This window comes from Bison bison, unplaced genomic scaffold (genome assembly GCF_000754665.1).
Source record: "Bison bison bison isolate TAMUID 2011002044 unplaced genomic scaffold, Bison_UMD1.0 scf7180017864033, whole genome shotgun sequence".
Taxonomy (NCBI): domain Eukaryota; kingdom Metazoa; phylum Chordata; class Mammalia; order Artiodactyla; family Bovidae; genus Bison; species Bison bison.
This window is the reverse complement of record NW_011494605.1, coordinates 3,514,095-3,535,401: the sequence shown is the minus strand read 5'-3', so window position 1 is coordinate 3,535,401 and position 21,307 is coordinate 3,514,095. Positions and strand designations below refer to the sequence as shown.

At 41.7% G+C, this 21,307-nt stretch overlaps 1 protein-coding gene across 2 annotated transcripts in view; it reads left to right on the top strand.

Moving 5' to 3' along the window:
* Positions 1-20,676, top strand: part of FAF1 (Fas (TNFRSF6) associated factor 1) — a 489,357-nt gene extending 468,681 nt beyond the window's left edge. Inside the window, exons 19-20 of one of the 2 annotated variants that reach the window (XM_010834446.1) lie at positions 17,021-17,129; positions 20,421-20,505. In XM_010834446.1, coding sequence (XP_010832748.1) covers positions 17,021-17,110 — 90 coding nt within the window. In that variant the 3' untranslated portion in view covers positions 17,111-17,129; positions 20,421-20,505. Of the gene's footprint in view, positions 1-17,020; positions 17,130-20,420 lie in introns of both variants that reach the window. The other variant, XM_010834447.1, reaches the window with a different exon arrangement.
* The last annotated feature ends 631 nt before the right edge of the window (positions 20,677-21,307 follow it).

Here is a 21,307-nt window from a genome sequence, read left to right as displayed (position 1 = left end):
GGTTGAGTCTGTTATTTTAAAATTCCATAAGGTAGCTTTTACCTCACAACAGACCATCAGCTCAGCTTCTGTTTCATACCATGGATAAATGACTCTGTATCCACTCAGGCACCAAATGTTCATTCCCTGCTTCTTCATCCTTTTTTTCCCCAAAGTAGTGTTTCCACCATATTTTGATGAGCCTGGTTGGGCTTCTGGGGAAGAGGTCTCAGGACCACTCCAGAGTTTCATGGTTCCATAGCAAAACTCATAACTCAGGATGTAGTCATACTCACAGATATGATTATTACAGCAAAAGGAAACAAAGCAAAATCAGCAAAGAGAAAAGGCACATAGATTGAAGTCTGGGAGAAACCAGGCAGAGCTTCTAAGGGTCCTCTCCCAGGGAAGTCATTCAGGATGGACTTATTTCCCCAGCAATGACTTGAGACAACACGTGTGAAATGTTGCCAAGCAAGGAAGCTTATTAGAGACTCAGTTCAGGGATTTCACTGGGGGCTGATCACGTAGATACCCTCTGCCTGGTATACACCAAAAATCCAGAATCCCAGAAGAAAAGAAGATGTTCAGCATAAACTATTAACAAGTTGTTTGTACAGACTGTCTAGGCACAGTAAGCCACACTTGTCTTACAAACCCTCCTCAAAGCCAGGAATCGTACAAACCCTCCTCAAAGCCAGGTTCCCAGATGCCGACCTCGTAAGCAAGCCTGTCAAAAGAATAGTCATCAGGCCTCTTCTCTGCAGATATAATTTTATTTTTTAAGACAGTCACATCTCAAGTTTACTTCTGGGGTTTACTAGTAGATATGTAGGTAGAACTCCGTAAACTGGGAAACTTCTAAGCATTTGACTTTGCCTCTCATCTTTACTTGTAGCAGAACTTGGTCCAGTAGTGAAGGATAAAAATAACCTCAGAAGACAAACAGGCATCAGTTAACCCTGTATTTTCAAAGATTTTTAAGAGAACCTGAGGGAAACTCAGTCCCCAGAGATGGTCGTCACCTAGTCTCTAGGGTGCCAGTATATTCAGTATAAACTCGCCCCCAAATCTGTAGTGGCCTGCTCAGAGCCCCTGCAGTTGCTCTTGAGGTTGCAACTATGCTTCCTCACCACAGAGGGAGAGTTACTTTCTTCAAACTGGCTACTTAAAGAGGGAGTTGTTGGTATTTATTTTTCCTTGCTTGTTGTATAAGCAAATATAAATCAACACTGTAAGGATGATTTATTTAACACTGCTTCTTCTTTTCAGTCACATTTCTGAGGCGCTGTAGCCTAAAACAAGAGCATGCATCAACCTGAAGCCAAACAGACCTGGCCTTGATTCTAGATCAACTTTTCACTAAGTGATCTTAGAGAGAGTGTGTCATCTCTTGATGAAACGGGAGTGACAGTGTCTACTTTAAAGGGTTGTTGTGAGCATTAAGTGAAAGAATAAATGTAACATGTTTAATATATATATAGCATTTAACAGGGTAAGAATCTAATAATGGTAACTGACATGATGTAATGGTGATTATTTCTCACTTCACTCCCACACCCTCTTTCCTGTCCTTGGTTTTTCTTTTCTGTTTTGGTTTTAAGAAGACAAGAAATCTTTATCCAATATTAACTGTTTAGAAACTATCAGCTTTTACAGGAAGGATATCTAACAGTCTGCCTTGCATGACCAATAACAAAAGGTTAAGTAAGGGCTGTTCAAGTAGAAATATATAGTTTAGTATCTGCATTCTGTTTTACCAAAACAGCAGATTTCTTTCATAGTAGGAAGCATTCCTGAATTAGTTTATGGTGTCTTTCTGAGAGTGAGAGACAGGCTCGTTTCCTCATGATGACATTTATATGCGGGTCCTCCAGGGCTGACTGTAAACTCACGTCGGGCAGTAGCTGTACTGTCTTATTTGCCTTTGTGACCCCTGTTTCTGACACAGAGACCACACAGGCCTATCGCAGAGTAGGGGCTCCCTGAACTGTGGGTAGATGGAGTGTAGGTGGATGACACACACTGGGCAGAATGTAACGACAATTATAACATGGCTTTGGTCTAAAAGACCAAGTCTGTAGGGGCGATAAGGCAGGAGATCACCCTAGCAGGCATGGTGCACATACCACCAAGCAAGGCACAGAAGCATACACTGATTTGACTGAACAAAAAGGTCTGTGTCGGGAGTGCACATTGTGGTGAGAGAGGTAACTAAAGCTAAGAAATTAACCATTTTATTCTGTAGGCCATGGGGCTGTTAGCTTTAGAACTGAGAGGTGTAGCCAGGTCTTATAATTTGCAGTAGTTACGTTGTATAAAGTTGTCACAAGCATTAAATACTCAATTGTTGCCCCTAGGTGAAGTGGAGGGTTAAATTACTATGAGCCTCTCCTCACAAATTTTCATCAACCAATCAATATATAACCTTGTCTTATGTGTGTTTCTTTTTAAAGACACCTTATTTGACATATAATGTTGATTAGTTAACATTGAATTTGTGACCAACTCATGCGTAAGCACAGCTCATCTAACACACACACAGTCTCTCCTTCCTACACCCAGCCTTCCTACACTTAGGAACACTAGTTAGCACCTCAGCACTAGGCTTAGCAGCAACTGATTGGGAATTGCTCACAGTTTGCAGTGACTAGATTTTAGGATATGAAGTTGGATGTGGAGAAAAATGAGATGGGAGGTAAAAAATACTGGAGAGTTCTCTTTGCATTAAACAAACACTTGAGTACTTCTTATATAGCATAAGACATTGGGAATACAGTAGTGAATAGCCTAAATAAAGTTTTTACCCTCATGGAACCAATTCTAGTGGAAATTTTAACTAGTTAAAAGTAGATGTTGGCTCTTGTGTAAGGATGCAGAATTTAGGCTTAGAGCTGTCAAATGGCTAACAAATTGGGTTGCTAATAAGTTGCAGATCAATGGCTCCAGCTAGGTCTTTTGAGTCCACATTTCTGTCTACATCATGCCACCCTAACCATGCCTGATCTCATCTGATTACATATTTCTGTGTTTTTCCCCTACTGTCTCAAACCTGTTGATTATTTGTATCAGAAAGGATCAGAGTAGTGGGAGCCTGGGAAGGGAAACCAGGTACTTGTTTTGAAGTACACAAGACGACAGGTTTATGGGAGTTAGAACTAAGATGACAGTGGTAGAGATGAGGAGGAGACAGAATCAGGAAGAAGCACAAATCGCTGAGATTTGGTGATTGTCTAACTATGTCAGGATAGGGATGATAGGAAGAAGGAGTTGTCAAAGGTGCTTAGAGGTACCATGTGCAGAATCAGAGAAGACTGATGAAGATGCAGGTTCGCTTTAGAATTTGTTAAGTCTGAGGTGCCAGGAGAAAGTCTAGGAGGTACTTTCTGATGAGGACAAAGAGATTTAAACTGAGACTGGCTCAATACCAAAACTGGCCGTGGCAGTAACTGGAGTGGATTTGAAGGAGATACGGGACAGAGAGACAGTATAAGGCAGTAGTTAAAAGATTGCATTCTGGAGTCCCAAGCTGATTCTCACCTCTGCATTTCCTAGCTTTTTGATCTTTAGCAAATTACTTAACCTCTATGTAGCTCAATTTCCTCATCTATAAGAGAAGGATAATGCTAGTACCTACTTTACAGGGCTTTTGGAAAAATGCAATGAGATGATACTTATAAAGCACTAGCATCAGTATGTAGTAAATGCTCAGTATACCTAAGCCGTTGTGATGAAGTTGATGGCAAGGAACAGAAAGGATTTTGCTAACCCACAAAAAAATTGAGAGACCAAGTGATACCCTGTAAGAAAACCCATCATTGAATGCTCCTCGCCAGATCAAAAGGGGTACACAAAACAGTTTTTAAAATATATTTGAGGTGATTACAGCCATTTCATGAAAGTTGAATGGGATTCAAAACTTAATAAATCTGCCCTTGCCCCTTTCTAACTCATTTACAAAGTACTTGGAACAGTAGGGGATTATAACAATGAATAAAGCCATTTATTTTATGCCACTTGTATGCACAATCAAGTATATTAGTTATCTGAAAGATGCGTATCATTTCCATTTTACAGATGAGGATACAGAAGCTTAGAGAGCTTAAATTTCTCAAAGTTGCATAGTAAATGTCAATACCAGTATTTGATTCTAAAATCCAGGTTCTTTCCCTATACATGCTAAACATAAAATGCAGTGACTGTTAGGATTGTGTGTAGATAGGCTGATGTATTTAAACCTCTCCCAAATTAACTTACTTTGCCCCAGAACTTAATTTTATAAGGTCCTTATAAAGCACTATATCATTCAGTATCCAAAATCAAATAAATTTTTGAAGGCTGTACATACAATCCAATCTGGCTCCATCCGGCCATAAATAAAAAATCATTAGTTCTGTGCTCAGTATTCCAGGTGCTTCTGCAGACACGCTTTGTTCACTTAAAGTCTGTATAATAACCCCATTGTAAATACAAACAACTGCAAACGTGTATATGCGCAGATTAACCTTTTCTAGACACTCCTTGTAATTTTCAAAGCCGGTGCTGGAGTTTCCCAGTGCAGTAGCTCTTGCATCAACATACCAGTTCCCCTGGGCCTCACTGCAGTGCTCGTTATAGTTCCGGCTGCAGCCCTAGCCTACCTCACCTGGACCACACCCTGCTTTTTATCCAGAATCTAGCCCTGCAGGCTTTAGGTTTAGTGTCTGTGGCTGAATCCCAAACCTGAAGATTCTTGATATTTCCAAGTTTATTCCACTTTCCTTCCTTGTGTGAACAGGCCTTCCTCACGCATGCATTTTAGGCTGTGAGAACTGCAAAAAATCCTTATTTTATAGATGAGAAAAGCAAGATGCCGAGAAAAATACAATTTAATCAAGGCCTCGAAAAACCAAAGATACCAAAAACAGAAATGGTTAACCCAAGTTTACATAGTCAGGGAATTAGTGTAAGATATACTGATACTGAAGCTCAAGCTCCAGTATTTTGGTCATCTGATGCAAACAGCCAACTCATTGAAAAAGTCCCTGATGCTAGGAAAGATTGAGGGCAGAAGGAGAAGAGGGCATCAGTAGATGAGACGGCTGGATGGCTTCACCATTGCAATGGACATGAACTTGATGGTGAGGTACAGGGAGGCCTGGTGTGCTGCAGTTCATGGGGTCGCAAAGAGTTGGACACAATAACAACAACAATATACATTTTTTTTAAACAAAAAAAAGTTTGTACATATGAAATCTGAAATTATTTGGGATTATGTCTGATTCATTTGAATTTTCCCTAGTACAGTGCCTGGCACATACTAGTTTATTGTATCTGAAAGTCAGTAGAATGGTTCATTAGATTGTGGGAAACAGTCGTGTGTACTGGAATGAGACAAAGAAGAGAGAGCAACACAGAGTTAATGACACACTAGGACTGCGTCAGGTGCTTACCTTCCCTGTGCTCCCCTGCCGCCTTCTTCCGTACTGTAGCCCTTGACTGTTCGGAGTTGCAGTGGGCCGATTTCTTGCGCATCCTGCCTGGATGCTGCATTCCTGTGAATACAGGGTAGTGCTGTGTTCACCGTTCTATCCCAGTGCCCAGCATGATTTCTGACTTCATGGTAAACACTCAGGAAATATTTGTCTAGTAAATAAATGAGAGAAAATAAAATATTCCTACCCATTCATGCATCTACTGTTTTTGTTTGGTTTTTGTATTTCTCATCTCACCAGGCTGAAACTCATGTGTAATTTATGGTATCCTCATGGTTGAGGAAGGCAAGAGAGGGACCACATTATAGTGGCATTCACCCTCACTTATTCCATTTTCCTCCCTCCACGTTCCTGTACACTTGCTCATTCACTCCCTTCTTCTCCCTCTCCTTTCTTTCTTTCCCTCTCCCTCTCTGGTTTTCTCCTGCTCCCCCTGCATAGTCATGGAAGCAGAACTTCGAAGCATGGAGTCTCTGGAATTCAAGAAGTCACCCATGTAGTTAAATTTTTAGTGGTTTTTTTGTTTTGTTTTGTTTTGTTTTTACTTTTCCCCCATGTTTGTTTGTTTTTTCCTAAAGTATAGTTGATTTAGATTGTTGTATTAGTTTCAGGTGTACAGCAAAGTGATTCAGACATAGATATACATATACATATGTTCTTTTTCAGATTCTTTTCCACTATAGGTTATTACAAGATATTGAATGTAATCTCCTGTGCAGTATACTAGGTCCTTCTTATTTATCTATGTTACATATAATAGTATATATCTGTTAGTCCCAAACTCCTGATTTATCCCTCCCACACACCCCCCTTCCCCTTTGGTAACCATAAGATTGTTTCCTATATCTGTGAGTCTATTTTTGTTTTGTAAATAAGTTCATTTGTATCATTTTTTTTTATATTCTACAACTAAGTGGTATCATATAACATGTGGCTTTCTCTGTCTGACTTACTTCATTTAGTATGATAATCTCTGGGTCTATCCGTGTTGCTATAAATGGCACTATTTCATTCTTTTTATGGCTGAGTAGTATTCCACTGTGTATATATACCACACCCTATTTATCCATCTGTCAAATGGACACAAATTGCTTCCATGTCTTGCTGTTGTAAATAGTGCCGCTGTGAACATCAGGATGCATGTATCTTTTCAAATTAGAGTTTTCCTCTTTTCCAGATATATGCCCAGGAGTGGGATTTCTGAGTCATATGATAACTCTATTTTTAGCTTTTTAAGGAACCTCTGACAAGAACCTACAATATGTTGCCTACAAGAGACCCATTTTAATGCATCTATTTGACAGACCTGAAGCAGTTACTGTCTGCTAAGGTTTACACTACAGATGGAAGAAAAACATTCTCGCGCTTTCTGCCTGTCTGATTGTGGCAGCCCAGATTGAATGGGGGAACACAGGGGGAAAAAAAAAGAGAGACCCATTTTAGGGCAAAGGATGTTCGTGCCAAGTCGTTGCAGTTGTATCCAACTCTGTGTGACCCTATGGACTGCAGCCTGCCAGGCTTCTCTGTCAGTTGAATTCTCCAGGCAAGAATACTGGGGTGGGTTGCCATACCCTCCTCCAGGGGAGCTTCCCAGACCAGAGATCAAACCTGCATCTCTTATGTCTCCTATATTGGCAGGCTGGTTCTTACCACTAGCGCCATACACATAGATTAAAAATGAAGAGATGGAAAAAATATTTCAGGTGTTTTTTTAACAGTCAGCCTCTTATTTTGACATCTCCAGTAGGGTAGTCTCAGATGAATGGAATGTAGTGGAAAGGAAACTGAGCTGGGAGCCATGTATCCTGGAACAGAATTTTTACTCTTCCAGCCATTTGTTGTATGATCTCAAGGAAGGTACTTACTAGAGAAGTAAGTTCTGGGTCCTGTTTTCCTCATCTGAAATATGAAGAGATTAAAATAAGTGCTTTCTTAATCTTCTGTCAGCTCTGATACTATGTGATTCTATAATTAAATGACCTGGATATAGATAATACCTACCCTGTTGACAACTCTCTTCTGAAAATTAAAACAAAACCATTGGCTTCCCAGTCCTGCTGGCTTTATTTAAGATCATCTTCTCTTACTCCTTTTATATGAGAATGTCTCTGTCCCAGGCAGTTTATGGGGTCTTAAGCTTTTATTTACTGTACTTGGCAGTTCCTATAAGCCGGGGCTTTGACAATATTTCACATTTATTTATCTGAGCCAGAGCTTAGGATCAGGTGGCAGTTAAGTCACTTAAGGTTATTCACACGCATTGAAAATGTTGCTTAATAATTCAGAACCAGTTTTCTCTGTTTAGAGTATTAAGATTTTTTAAATCCTTCTAATTATCCAATTCCAACAGCAGTTTAAATAGGCAGGGAAAAATCTGTCCCTTCTGAAAGGGCAACAGATGCAAACTTATTTTCATTCCCTTTGTCTATGCAGCAGGGCTAACTGAGGCAAGGGCCAGAGAGAATCCAGAGCTAGAGGACTTGCCTGGGTGACCTTCTGGTGGCATCACTGGCAGGGTCTCCCTGCCATAGGCGTGGGTCTAAGGGAAGAGGTCTAGGGATGTGGCTTCTTTTGATTTTGGATTGGTGGAGGCTTTAGTGGGTAGTGGGGAGCCTCCATTCAGTCATTCAATAGGTCTGTCTGTCAGCCAACAGTTGTTGAATTCACACTGTTTCCAGTAGTCTACTAGGCCCTGGGGATAGAAAGTCAGTAAAACCCTCAGAATATGCCCTCAGAATTCAATATAACTGGAGAGACTGACTCATAGACAATTGCAATATAGCTTAAGAGACAGAACAGACAGATAACTTAGTCTGAGACAGGAGCTGATCCTTTGGGGTAGGTCCTTCAGAAATGGGTTGGTCAAAGTATGCTGCTGCTGCTAAGTCGCTTCAGTCATGTCCAACTCTGTGCGACCCCATAGACGGCAGCCTACCAGGCTCCCCCGTCTGGTCAAAGTATAGGAGTACTATTTTAACAGAGGACAAGGTTGGCATTACCTGTGCCTGTTTTCCAGTTTAAACACTAACCTTGAGTCTGCCAGCAGACCCTTTAAGCCACCTAGTCTGAGAAACCTAAGGGGAAACAAAAGTATTAGTTAAGCAAGTGTGAATTCATCAGGTGCAGGATAGTGGAATAGGAATATGAAGGAGAGACCTCAGTGAACATATATGGCCCTTTTGTCAACAGGAGCCATGACCCCGCGAATGGGAGAAGACACTCTGTCACTTAGACCTGGTTTCATGAGAGAAGTAGCAGTTAAGCTGAGCTTTGAAGGATGTTTTCAACATGTGAAACTGGGGAGAAAGGATGGTCCACTAGTGCGAACAACATAAACAAAGGTTCAGGGAAGAGAAGCAGAAGCTATAAATGGGGAATAGCAAACTGCTCTGGTTGACCAGGGCATAACATCTTTGAAGGGATGGTATTTAGAGATCAAAATAGTAAAGAATGTTGGGGCCAAGCCACCACCACCCTTTCAAAAAGTTTAGGCCCAGATTCTACTTCTTGATATTTTTTTCAAAAGAAAATAGAATAAATGTCTATTTTGCAACTTACTCCTAAAATATCATTAATAAAGTCTTGCCCTGTATTTTTTAGTATTCCATAATGTCCATTCCCTGGTTTGGTCATTTATTCAACAAGCAGTTATTGAGAGCATATAATATACCAGATTCTTTGCTGGATGTTGGAGATACAGAAGCCAGAAACAGTCCTACCTTTTAAGTTATTCAGTCTTAAACAGGAAATGTTTGTGTGAAGACAAGCTGTGATGATGCTCATCACAGGCCTGTAAGATGCTGCATCAGATGTCAGCGTCAAGTGCGGAGAAGGAAAGGTAACTTGTTCAAGCTCACACAGGTATGCTAAGGTTAGTAGTGAAGTTTGTAGTCACTAAGAGGGTATTCGTTCTGTTCTCTTCTCCTCTACTCTGAGGCCTGACTCACCCTCTGTGGACTTCGGAACTGAAGCGATAGGAAATGAACATGAAGAAAGTTCTGGCCAGGTAAAATGCGTATCTCCAGCCACCTTCAATTGCTTATCTCCACTCTCTTAACATCTTCCCTCCTAAATACTTTTGTTTCTCATCAGAGTACTTTTCCTTAAATCCATGAGTTTGGGAGGTGGTATAAGTTTGGTGCAGTAGAAACACCCACTGTACCAGCCTTCAAAGAAAACACCTGCTCTCTTCATGATTCTTGCCTTCCAGTTTCATAAGCTTTGGGCAGATGAAATGTAATATCAAAATAGCTCAGAGAGAGCCTTGGTAACATTTAAGATATTGAACGTGCTGCATCTGGTAACTAGAAAATTTAATGATCTCCTGCTGTTTTGGTAATTGGATAAGTAAATACATCAGAATAAATCACACCAGCGAGTCTTTTGTATGTCGTTAGGGACTCAACTCTTTTAACTCCTGTTCAAAGCTCCAGCTCTTGAGCTGTGTTGGCGTGCAGAGTTAACGCACACACCGGCGCACATGGCTCTGCTTGAGTATTAAAATGCATTCAAAGTGCTTACATTCTCCCCAGCCACTCTGCCTGAAGAGTGCTTCTAGTATGCTATTCCAGGCCTCTGTAAAGCCTGAGAGAAAAAATTTCCCAAGAAGTTTAAACATAATATGGCATTTGAGCCCCTTACAGTCTGTCTCCAAACTGTCTTTCCAGCCATTCCTTCCACTATTGGCATGCTATGAGCCTTGCCAGGAAACTTACCCATTTACAAATTGGGGGAAATGAGGTCAAAGCAAAAAGGAACTATCCTGTTGTCGTATGGAATCTTGTAGGAGTTTTAAGTAGGAGGGAGATGGACTCAGATATTTTGTTCAACTCTCTTTCAAGTGACAGGAGAAACCCAGAGAAATGGTCTGTGAGAGCTTATTAGGTATTGAATGATACTGTCATTACAGGTGAGAAATTTGGGTCTTCTGGAGGTCCAGTGACTTACTCAAGAGCACTCATGCAGAGTGAAGATTCAAAACCCACCAGACCTTTTTCTTACTGCCTCCCTAATTAGCACTTAATCCATGTCTACTAAAGAACAATAATCAGAGTTTCTATGAGAGTATTTAAGCCGAAGTAGCAGTTCTAACGGAGAAGGCAATGGCACCCCACTCCAGTACTCTTGCCTGGAAAATCCCATGGGCAGAGGAGCCTAGTGGGCTGCAGTCCATGGGGTCGCTAAGAGTCGGACACGACTGAACGACTTCACTTTCACTTTTCACTTTCATGCATTGGAGAAGGAAATGGCAACCCACTGCAGTGTTCTTGCCTGGAGAATCCCAGGGACGGGGGAGCCTGGTGGGCTGCCACCTATGGGGTCGCACAGAGTCGGACACGACTGAAGTGACTTACCTTAGCAGTTCTAAATCTAAACAGTTAACAGGTTTCTCTCCTTTCATTTGTCTTAGTGCGGTGTTGTGGACTCATCTTTTATCAGAGACAAACTCTCTGAGCTTCTATTCCAGGAGCTTTTTATGCAAGATCCTGGCTGCCTTCCATGATATGGGCCTCTGAAAGTGAGGCATGTCCCCTCCCTCAATGTTTCCCAGACTGTTTCAGATCAGAACATGCATTGCAAATATTTGTGCACCTCATTGCGGATAATCACACCAGGTGCTCAGGGTCAAAGGTGACCCACCCTTCAGGATCCTGGCTGCTTTGAGGAATGAGACCCGTTTCCTGGTACACCTGTAACCCACACCAGCAAGGCTGAGTGGCTCTGGCTTTCTCTTGCCACACTCCAGAATCCTCATTAATGAATTTGCCTATACCCTGTTTATTAAGCTTTCAGAAACAGTGAGCTTGCAAACCACTCTGTAAAGTAGGACTTCCTTTTAGTTACTTGAAATTGTGTCTTCCAGAGCCCAGGAGAGACAGGACTAATCTTGGGCTTCCCAGGGTGAGGAGGCATGCCTCTTCTATTTTTTTAATGTTTTTTGTATTCATTCTGCCAATTTGGATCTTCTTGTGTTTCTAGACTAAAGAGGCTTTCCCCTCCACAACCCACCCCCCACCTCTCCTGATAGAAGTCCCTCTGTTCCCTCTGGGTCTTCCCCACTACCCTTTAATACAGTGACCAGGCCACTCTCACCTTATGAGATGGACTGCATTCTGCCTGTGGAGTATGTGTCTTTCTCAAAAAACCTGCTTTAAACTTAAAAAAAAAAAAAGTGTAGTGACCAAAACCACCATCAGGGATAGCAGTGCAAGGAGAGGATCACATTTTTTGTTTTGATGCCTAGGATCTCCCTGACAGTGTACCAAATTTGAGGTCATTTTGTTACTGAGAACACTTTAGAATTGGTATCCTCATTAAACAGCCTGTCTAAAGGCATAGGCTGGGAATGAAGAATCCAGATTTGGTCCCACATCTGCTGAGAGTGCTGAGTAACCTTGGGTAAGTTCTTTCCACTCACTGGGCTTTTCTTTCCCCATCTATTACAGAGATGGACTCCTAAAGGCCCTCCAGCTTTAACAATCACTAGGTCTGTGATAATTGAGGAGCTATGAATGAAATTTGCCCAAGTGCCTGAGTTGGTAATATACTCCATTGTGGGGAAATTTATGCTTCAGTTACACAAAGGGGATAGTCTTTCCAAGCAAAAGGCAAAGAATAAATAGTGCATTGTATGACTACAGTACTAGGAATACCTAATGTGGTGGTTAAGAAAACAGACTTTGGAACCAGACCTAGTTTTAAATCCTTGCTCGGTTACTTCCCACCTGTGCAATCTTAGGCAGGTTATATAAACTCTCTGAGCTTCTATTCCTCATTTTAAAGTGGAGGTAATAGTACCTCCCTCATGGGGTTGTGTAGTACTTATAAAGTACTTGGTACAATTAGCACCTAGTAAGTTCCCATAAATGTTAACTGTTGTTATCATTATACTATAAAAAAAAAACCAACCATACCACATAGGGCAGCCTAGACCTTAGTTTTCTCTCCCTTTGTTCTTCCTTTAACTTTTCTTTCTTTCTCTCTTCTTCCCACCTGAAAACACTGATAAGATGTCCTATAGGCACTCCTGTGCTCAGCAGCCACAGAAGACCACCCACCCTCACTTCTAGCACCGCAGTTGTTCTACCACACAACTGGGAAGAGTAGCACCTCTCACTCTTTCCTGGAAATCCTCACCCCACTGCCACTCTTTTCTGTGATCCTGTGAGACAGATTGGTCCAGAAACTATACTGGAAGCTGGCATGTAAATAAGCCATAGTGAAGCCCCAGCCCCATAGTGCAACCATTCCAGAATGGAAGTTCTTTTTGCTTTACCACCTGCAGCAAATGTAGAGGAGAATTTGCTAGGAGCTACAACTGGTGTTGTGGATGATGTTGATGATCAGTCCCTTATGTTTGCAAAAGACTTTACAGTTACCAAAGCCTTTTCACACCCTGATCAGCACAGGACCAGCAGATTGGGTCTTAAGTTCTTCCTCTGATACTTTGTGTGTATAACTGCCCTCTTTAAGGATTCCCAGCTCATCAAAAGGTGTTTAAAGAAAATGGACAATTAGCTGTTAGGACCAAGTTGATAGTAACAAAAGGTAGCTTGTTTTCCTGTGGGGAACAACAAAGTCTGTGCCACAACAGGGACATGAGCCAGGACAGCTGCAGAATGCCTGCTTGCTTTATGGCCAAGAAAAGCCATTTAGTCACATTAGCTGTCCCCTGTTTAGAAGAAGGATCAGAACTTAAAAGGAGGTGAAGTACAGTGCATCAGATACAGGCTAGAAGCTCACAAACCTGGGTGCAAATTCCAGCATTATCTTTCCTACTTACCTGTGTAATCTTGGGCAAGTCCCTTAACCGTTTTTGACCTCAGAGAATTCATTATAAATAAGAATAACAGGAGTACTTATCTCATAGGATTGTTGTGACCATTTAATTAGATAATATATAGAACAGCTAGTATAGTGCCTGACACTTTGCCAAATAAATGGTAAATTTTTTGATAGTGATGACATTGACAATTATTTTTTAAACTTGTAATATTTAATATGCATATTTTTAATAGAGTAAGTAACAGAACATGTTGGGGGCTTCCAGGTGGCGCTAGTGGTAAAAAACTCGCCTGCCAATGCAGGAAACACAAGAGATGTGAGTTTAATCCCTGGGTTGGGAAGATCTGGAGGAGGAAATGGCAACCCACTCCAGTATTCTTGCCTGGGAAATCCCATGGACAGAGGAGCTTGGCAGGCTGCAGTTCATGGGGTCGCAGAGAGTTGGACGTGACTGAGCACACATACACAGCTAACAGAATATGTTACTCATAGCTTACCAGAAAGACAAGTTGTTCTCCAAGTTCAAAGTAAATGCTAATTTTGAACAAAACCAAGGGTAGATGTATTCAGTTTTACTAAATATAATATGGGGATTTACATATGTGGCCTTTGTGCTACCTCATGGAGTAGAAGGAGCTCAGGATTTAGAGTGAGAAGACCTGAGCTCCACCAGTTTCTAGCTGTATGACCACGTGCAAGTAATGTCCCTATTTGAACTTTGGTGTTCTCATCTGTGAAAATGAGGATAAATTAGTCCAATCTCTTAGGATTGCTCTAAGGTTTAGACAATATATGTTACGGTAGTTGGAGAGCTTGTTATCACTGAATAATGTTCTATTGTCTGGATATTCCAATCTGTTTACCTATTCACCTACTACAGAACGTCTTGATTCTTTCCAAGTTTTGGCAGTTGTGAATAAAGGTGCTTATTAAACATCTGTGTGCAGATTTTGGTGTGGACCTTAGGTTTTTAGCTTCTTTGGGTAAATACCATGGAGTGCCGTTACAGAACTATAGTAAGAATATGATTAATTTGGTAAGAAACCATCAAACTGTCTTCAAAGTGGCTCTGCCATTTTGCATTCCCCCAGCAGATGAGTGTCAGCATCTGGTGTTGTCAGTGTTCTGGATTTGGGCCGTTCTAATAGGTGTGTGTTGGTATCTCATGGTTTTCATTTGCATTTCCCTGATGGCATATGCTGTTGGAGAAGCATCTTTTCATGTGTTTATTTGCCATCTGTCAATCTTCTTTACTGAGGTATCTGTAAGGTTCTGGGCCCATTTTTTAACTGAGTTGTTCATTTTCTTATTGTTGAGTTTTAAGAGTTCTTTGTATATTTTGGAGAATAGCTCTTTATCAGTTGTGTCTTTTGCAAATATTTTCCCCTGGTCTCTGTCTTGTCTTTTCATTCTCTTGACAGTGTCTTTTGCAAAGTTTTTAATTTTAATGAAGTTTAGCTTATCAATTATTTCTTTCATGAATTGTCTTTGGTGTTGTATCCCAAAAGCCATCACCATACCCAAGGTCATTTAGATTTTCTCCTGTGTTATCTTCTAGGAATTTTATAGATTTGTGTTTTACATTTAAGTTCACAGTCCATTTCAAGTTAATTTTTGTGAAGGCTGTAATGTCTGTGCATCTAGATTCATTTTTTGCTTGCAGATGTTCAGTTTCAAAACCAATTGTTGAACTTAGCATTTTTTTCTAAATGTAAAAATATTAGATCCAGACTTGCCTTTATTCAATTTTAAAATAAAAGCGTACCTCAGGAAAGCTAAATAAAACATAAAAGATTAATAATACCAACCCTACCAGATTTTGATTTAATGTTTGTGTAAATATCTTACAGACTATAAAGTACTGTTCATATATTGCAGTTACTATTATTTTTAGTATTACTCAGCTCCTACTCTCAGGTAGCTCCCAGCCTAGTAGTAGTGTTATATTTCTGCTCAGGCATTTTTTGTTAAGTGAGAAGCAAAATAGTGTGACTAGAAAGAACCTCAAATCAGAAGTCAGAAACAGGTGGAGCACTGTATCTGTTTTATCAACCATGTGATCTGGGCCATGTCACTTAACCTCTCTGAGCCTCAGGTTGCCCACAGAGAAGTGAAGGGCTTGGACCATTTGGCATTTAAGGAGCTTTCCCACTCTAACATTGTAGGACTCACTCAATATGGCCTAAGGATGAGAAACTGTCATATTGATTCACATTTTTCTCAGCAGCAATGTTATACTTTTTCAGGAAAAAAAAAAGCCCAGGGAAATAATAGAAGTACAATATACATGAAAGCTCAAACTGCTGAGAAAAGTGACCTAGAAAAGAATAACTCTCTTTGGCAGAAAGCATGTCTCATTTTTGTTAACATAAACAAAAGCCAGTTTGCTAAAATGTAAACTTAATGAGAATTTTTTTTTTCAGGTTTCTTAAATATAATGAATAAAGTATCAAGAAGGTTGACTTTCCTTTTCTAACCTAGACAAAGTCAGACCATACTTCTTATCTGAGAATGGCCCCTCCTCCCCCAGAAGGTCCCAAAGGGAGGGTTTCTCTGTTGATTTAGAAAGTCAATAATTCAGTAAAATCCCAAGTAAATGGCAGGACATAAGCTCAGATTGCATTTTTGTATTCGTATTTTATAAACATTTCAGGATTTTTTCCTTGACCCTTGACCTTTTGCCATTCTTAAAGTGAAGATCTTATATCCTAGAAGCTTGGTTAGAAACAACCTCAGGGTCATGTCATCCAACTTCTTCTCTCTGTGTGGACTCTATGCTTAGCAGCACCTCTGGCAAAATAGTCCAATAGTTAAACATATGGATTCCAAAGCTAAATTGCCTTGACTCACATTCTGGCTCTGCCCTTAACAACTTTGAGAACTTAAGCAAGTGTTAATATGTTCCATGGCTCAGTTTCCTCATCTGTAAAATAGAAATAACAATTGTGCCTATGTCAGAGGGTTATTATGAAAATTAAATTGTTTTATAAATGTTAAGTGCTTAGAATGTGGCTGGTACAAATTAAATGCTCAATAAATGTTAGCTTTATCATCATGATCTTCTTCTTCCTCAAATAAGCCCCTCTTTGAACACTTCCCTTCCCCTCCCAACCCCTGTATTGTCCCAGGGCAGCCTGTCAACATGTAGGCCAGTGTCACTCTGGTTATCCTTAGCTTTGGAGTCAGGCAGACTTGAGTTTTAAACCTTATTCAATCTGCAACCTTGGGTAAGATAACCCATGATATCTTCAACTTTAAAATGGTAATAATAATACATACTTTGTTTGGCTATTTTGAGGACTACTTCAAAAGCATTTTATATGAAGTATTTAGCATGGTTCCAGCTACACTGTAGGCACTGAATATGATTAGCCCTTGAACAACCCACGTTGTTCCCTTATAGGTTGAACCCTACACAGGTTCCCTTATAGGCAGATTTTTTTTCTCAGTAGCAAATACTACCGGAGAAGGCAATGGCACCCCACTCCAGTACTCTTGCCTGGAAAATCCCATGGACGGAGGAGCCTGGTAGGCCGCAGTCCATGGGATCACTAAGAGTCAGACTCGACTGAACGACTTCACTTTCACTTTTCACTTTCATGCATTGGAGAAGGAAATGGCAACCCACTCCAGTGTTTTTGCCTGGAGAATCCCAGGGACGGGGGAGCCTGGTGGGCTGTCATCTATGGGGTCGCACAGAGTCGGACACGACTGAAGTGACTTAGCAGCAGCCACGGCAAATACTACAGTAATATGCCATTCTCATATTCTCACGATCTCAGTTTTATCGTGGATGCAGAACCCGCATAAAGAGGAACCACAGATATGGAGGAACTGCATACATGAAGGGACGACTACAAGTTACTATGTGACTTTCCACTGCTTAGAAAGGTGATGCCCCTAACCCCCAGGTTGTTCAAGGGTCAACTGGAATGATAATTGCTACTATGATGATGATGACAAAAGAAAAACAAAAAGACAATTACAGAACAAGAGGGGAATGAAGAGAGATGAAAGAAAAGTAGTGGCCACACCAGCACCTGCTGCTCTATTAAAAAGTATTTTCTGACCAGCTGAGTTCTGCTCCCCTACAATTTCACCTCATCATTGCCATCTCTGTTCACTGGAGTTGCAGAGAACACATCTGCTCTGTTTGCCTGGCTTACTTGCCAGCCCTGCAGATGTTCAAAGAGGGCACACAGCCCCCTCCCTGCCCCTACAGCAGCAGGAAGACATACCCCATTTTTCAGATGTGTGTTAGAAAACATGGTTTTTAGATTCCTCCTTACCAGGAGGTCCCTCCAGCACACTCCCTATCCTTCTTGAATGGGGCCCAGAACACTGCAGGATCACTTCACAGTATGGCCACGCTCTTGCTGGGGACAGGCATGGCATCCTGCATCTCGCTAGGTTCCGTACAGTACAGTCTTTCTGTCTACTCCAGGCAGATGAGGATGGAAACGAAATTGTCCTTGTTCACTTTAAATTTCTGTCTGAAATGACCTTCAGAGAACAAAATTGCTTGTGATACGGGGCACCAGAAGGAGCAGTCCCAACACAACCACATTTAATGTGAGCAGTCTTTTGGTGGCACAGCCCTGCTGACGGGATTCTCCAAGTATTGAGACATTGATCTATCAGAGAGAAGGGAGCCCTTCTGCTGAGCAACAAGATGGAAGTAAGAGAGAGAGCCTAGTGCAGGCCTGAGCTCCAGAAGACTTTGGAGAAAGAGCTCCAGCTAAAGTTAGGCAGATCCAGTCCCCACCCAAGGCAGTGCTCCAGCTAGTAATGGCTGCTACCAGCTGAGCACTTACTGGTTCAGTCTCTGTACCAGAGCCTTCATCACCATTATTCCATTTAACTAGCACAACAACCTATAAAAGAGAATTTTACTATTCCCATCTTAGAGGTGGGAAAACTGAGACCCTTGGGTTGTATTACTTCTTCAAGGTCATGTAAGTAGTAAGTAACAGAGCTAGAGTTTGAATCTGTTACCTCACTGTTTTTAACTACTGTACTGTATAGACAGACCCTCACTAACTATGTGGCCTTAAACAAGTGGCAGCCATGCTGAGCCTCAATTCTGTCATCTCCGTCTTACCTTGCCTAGTTTTTTAGGGATTAAATGAAATAACATATTTAAAGTGCTCTACATGTAGTAGGTGTTCAAGAAATTACAGTTTTCTCCTTCTCAAATCCCAGTTCTCCCACTTAAACTGACTGGGAAAAATCACTCAACTTTTATCAGACACAGTGAAAACTGGGTGTGTTTTCCAAACATCTAACCTTGTATATCGATAATATGGCCTCGAGGCTCCAATCTCCCAGCCTCTTTTGCTTCTTAGCCTAACTTTCTGCTGGTATGCACAGCTCTAGCAGTATTATGATTTTGGTTTCTCCCAGCAAACATCATATTTATGAACCACAAATAACAAAGTAGAAGATGCCGGAAGAGCTCTGGCTTGTTAATTAAGAACAATAGCAGAAGCAGCTGGGCAGAAAATGCCAACGAGTCAGAAGCAGAGGCAGCATAGCTCTGTTTGTTGACAGAAGCCGGCACAGTGTTGTACGTTAATTGGGGAAGTGGGTAAACATTTGCCTGCAGCTTGCCCCCCTCCCACCCACCCTACCCCCTGTGCATTGGAAGACAGACAGCAGGCTAGGCTCTCCCCACCACCTTGTCTGCCCATCTGCCCAGAGCCCAAGAGATATCAGTAGAGCAGCCTTGCAATGGGTTCCTTGTAAGCAGAGAGGATTCTGGAGGCGGATGTGTCTCCTTAATGACCCTCCTGGGCATACCAGATTTCCATCTGGATACAGTCAAAGATAGTATTCCCTTCTTCAGTTCACCAGCCTGCCTGTGACACTTAGGCCCCCAGGGTGTCCTCTCCCCATCATCTTGGAGAAGACAGCAGAGCCATCTCATTAGGTGTGGCTTGAGTTGAGCAGAGGACAAGATTGCCTGTCTCAGGTGCTGTAGTCTTTGCCCAGGGGCCCAGAGCTCCTGTACACAAATCTGACTGAGCAGACTGCCCAGCCTCCCGTCACACACACTTGGAGCTGTCCGTTTATCTGTGTGTCCATCATCCACCCTTATAGTTACTCACATATATGGCAGCCATCACTGAATACCTGCTCTGTGCCAGGCACTGTGCTAATTATGTTTTTCTTCACTTAATCCTCATATCAGTCCTACAGGGTTGATATTAACTCCAAAGCCACAGAGCTAATAGCTACGCAGTTGTGATTTAAACCAGAATCTTTCTGGAGTCACGGCCCATTGTCCGTATCGCTAGACTAGTATTAGTATGTCTCAGCTTTTTAAAATTCATGTTCCCTTTAGGAAAGTTTGAGGTTTTTTTTTCTTTCACTCTTGGATTCAGAAAATCTCCACATCACATCCTTGCCGGTGACCAAGGAAGACATAAACGTAATATAGGGTTTGATTTGGGATATGATTAACATACCCCAATGAGCCAAGAAGACTCTGTCTAGCTTTATTCTCTGTACTAGTTCATATTATAAAATAATTTTTACTTCTAAAATATAAAGTCATATTATGGCATCAACTCCCTCCTTTTTTTGGAACTAAATATCTTCACCAATGCCACCAACAGGGAGACTGATAGGCCTCCCTAGGGAGCCTCTCCTCAGTAGGGGAGATGCTCGTCTCTGGGCTGCATGGGGTGGGCACCGTATAGTCTCTGCTGCAGGTGTGTTCAGCAGGAAGATCAGCCCCAAAAGCTTAGCTCTCTCCCACCAAACAGAAAAGGTTCTCCCTGCTGTCCAGAGTTAAACAAGTGCGTGTCCTCTGGAATGCCGATCAGTTTTTAACCAGCACCCTTTCCTAAGGCCCTCCTGCTCTGCTGTCCCAGCTGAGCTGTGGGTCTCCACCTGCCCAGGAAGAGATTCCAGCTTGAACGTACATCCTGAGGTCAAATGCTAGTTCTTCCACTAAACTATGAGACTTGGCCTCTCTGAGCTCTGGTTTCCTTGGTTATAAAATGGGGACAAACCTACCTCACAGGGTTATTTTGAGAATCAGATGAAAATAGTAGGTGTGAAAATGCTCGTGCTGGTACATAGTAGGCTCAGAATCAGAGTTCAGGACAGGACCTGAATGCCGCGAGAGAAAATAGTGCTGCTTTCAGTCTTTTGAGTATATATTTTCTTTCTTTTTAGGTAACCCAGCTGGACCCAAATAAGTCATTATTGGAGGTAAAGTTGTTCCCTCAAGAAACCCTTTTCCTTGAAGCAAAAGAGTGAACATGGCTCAGCGGTGGAACCAGCCATTCCTTGACAAGCCAGAGGCCTGCATCAAGAGGAGGGCTCCTCATCAACCCATTTACACGCTCGTCTCACTCAACTCAATGTCACACTTCTGCCTCTTGCAAGATTGCTGGAAAAAAGTAATAATAAACATAGCTACTTAAAATTTCCCATCCGCGAGTATATGTTCCCAATCCTCATTGTAGAGAATTACAACTCTTCCACCCTGACCCCTTCACCTCACCTTTGTTCAATGACTAATGCGCTGTTAAAGTGTGAGTGATCATGCAGTAGGATTTTTACCTCTCCCTGCCCGTCTTCCCCACACAGGGTCGGGGACCATTCTGCCTGACCTGCGACACCAGGCTGCTGTGTATTTGATATGTCTCATTGAGCCAGGGCTCATACACCCCTGCCTTTTTCTTTTCATGACTGGATTTCTACTTTGTCACCTAATTTTAAGAGGCAGGGGGATAAAGTCAAATGGGACTTCTTGGCATGGAGATTAAACATTGTTGTAGGAAAACAAAAGGCATATCATTTTTTTTGATACTTCCTGACTCCTTTACTAAGATGTAAGGTGTTTGAGGACTGCATCTGACATATAGCAAGATATTTATTTATTGCTGCTGCCTTGGGGTCCCCAGGTTCCATCTGGGAGTTATTTGCTGTCCCATTACAGTGTGAGAAACTGTTTAAGCTCACGATGTGAATGTTGAGATAGTGTGAAGAGGACCAGTGCCAGGACTTCAGTGTCTGGCCCAGCTGCAGAAAGCTGCTGTTAGGTTTGCACTTGGGCA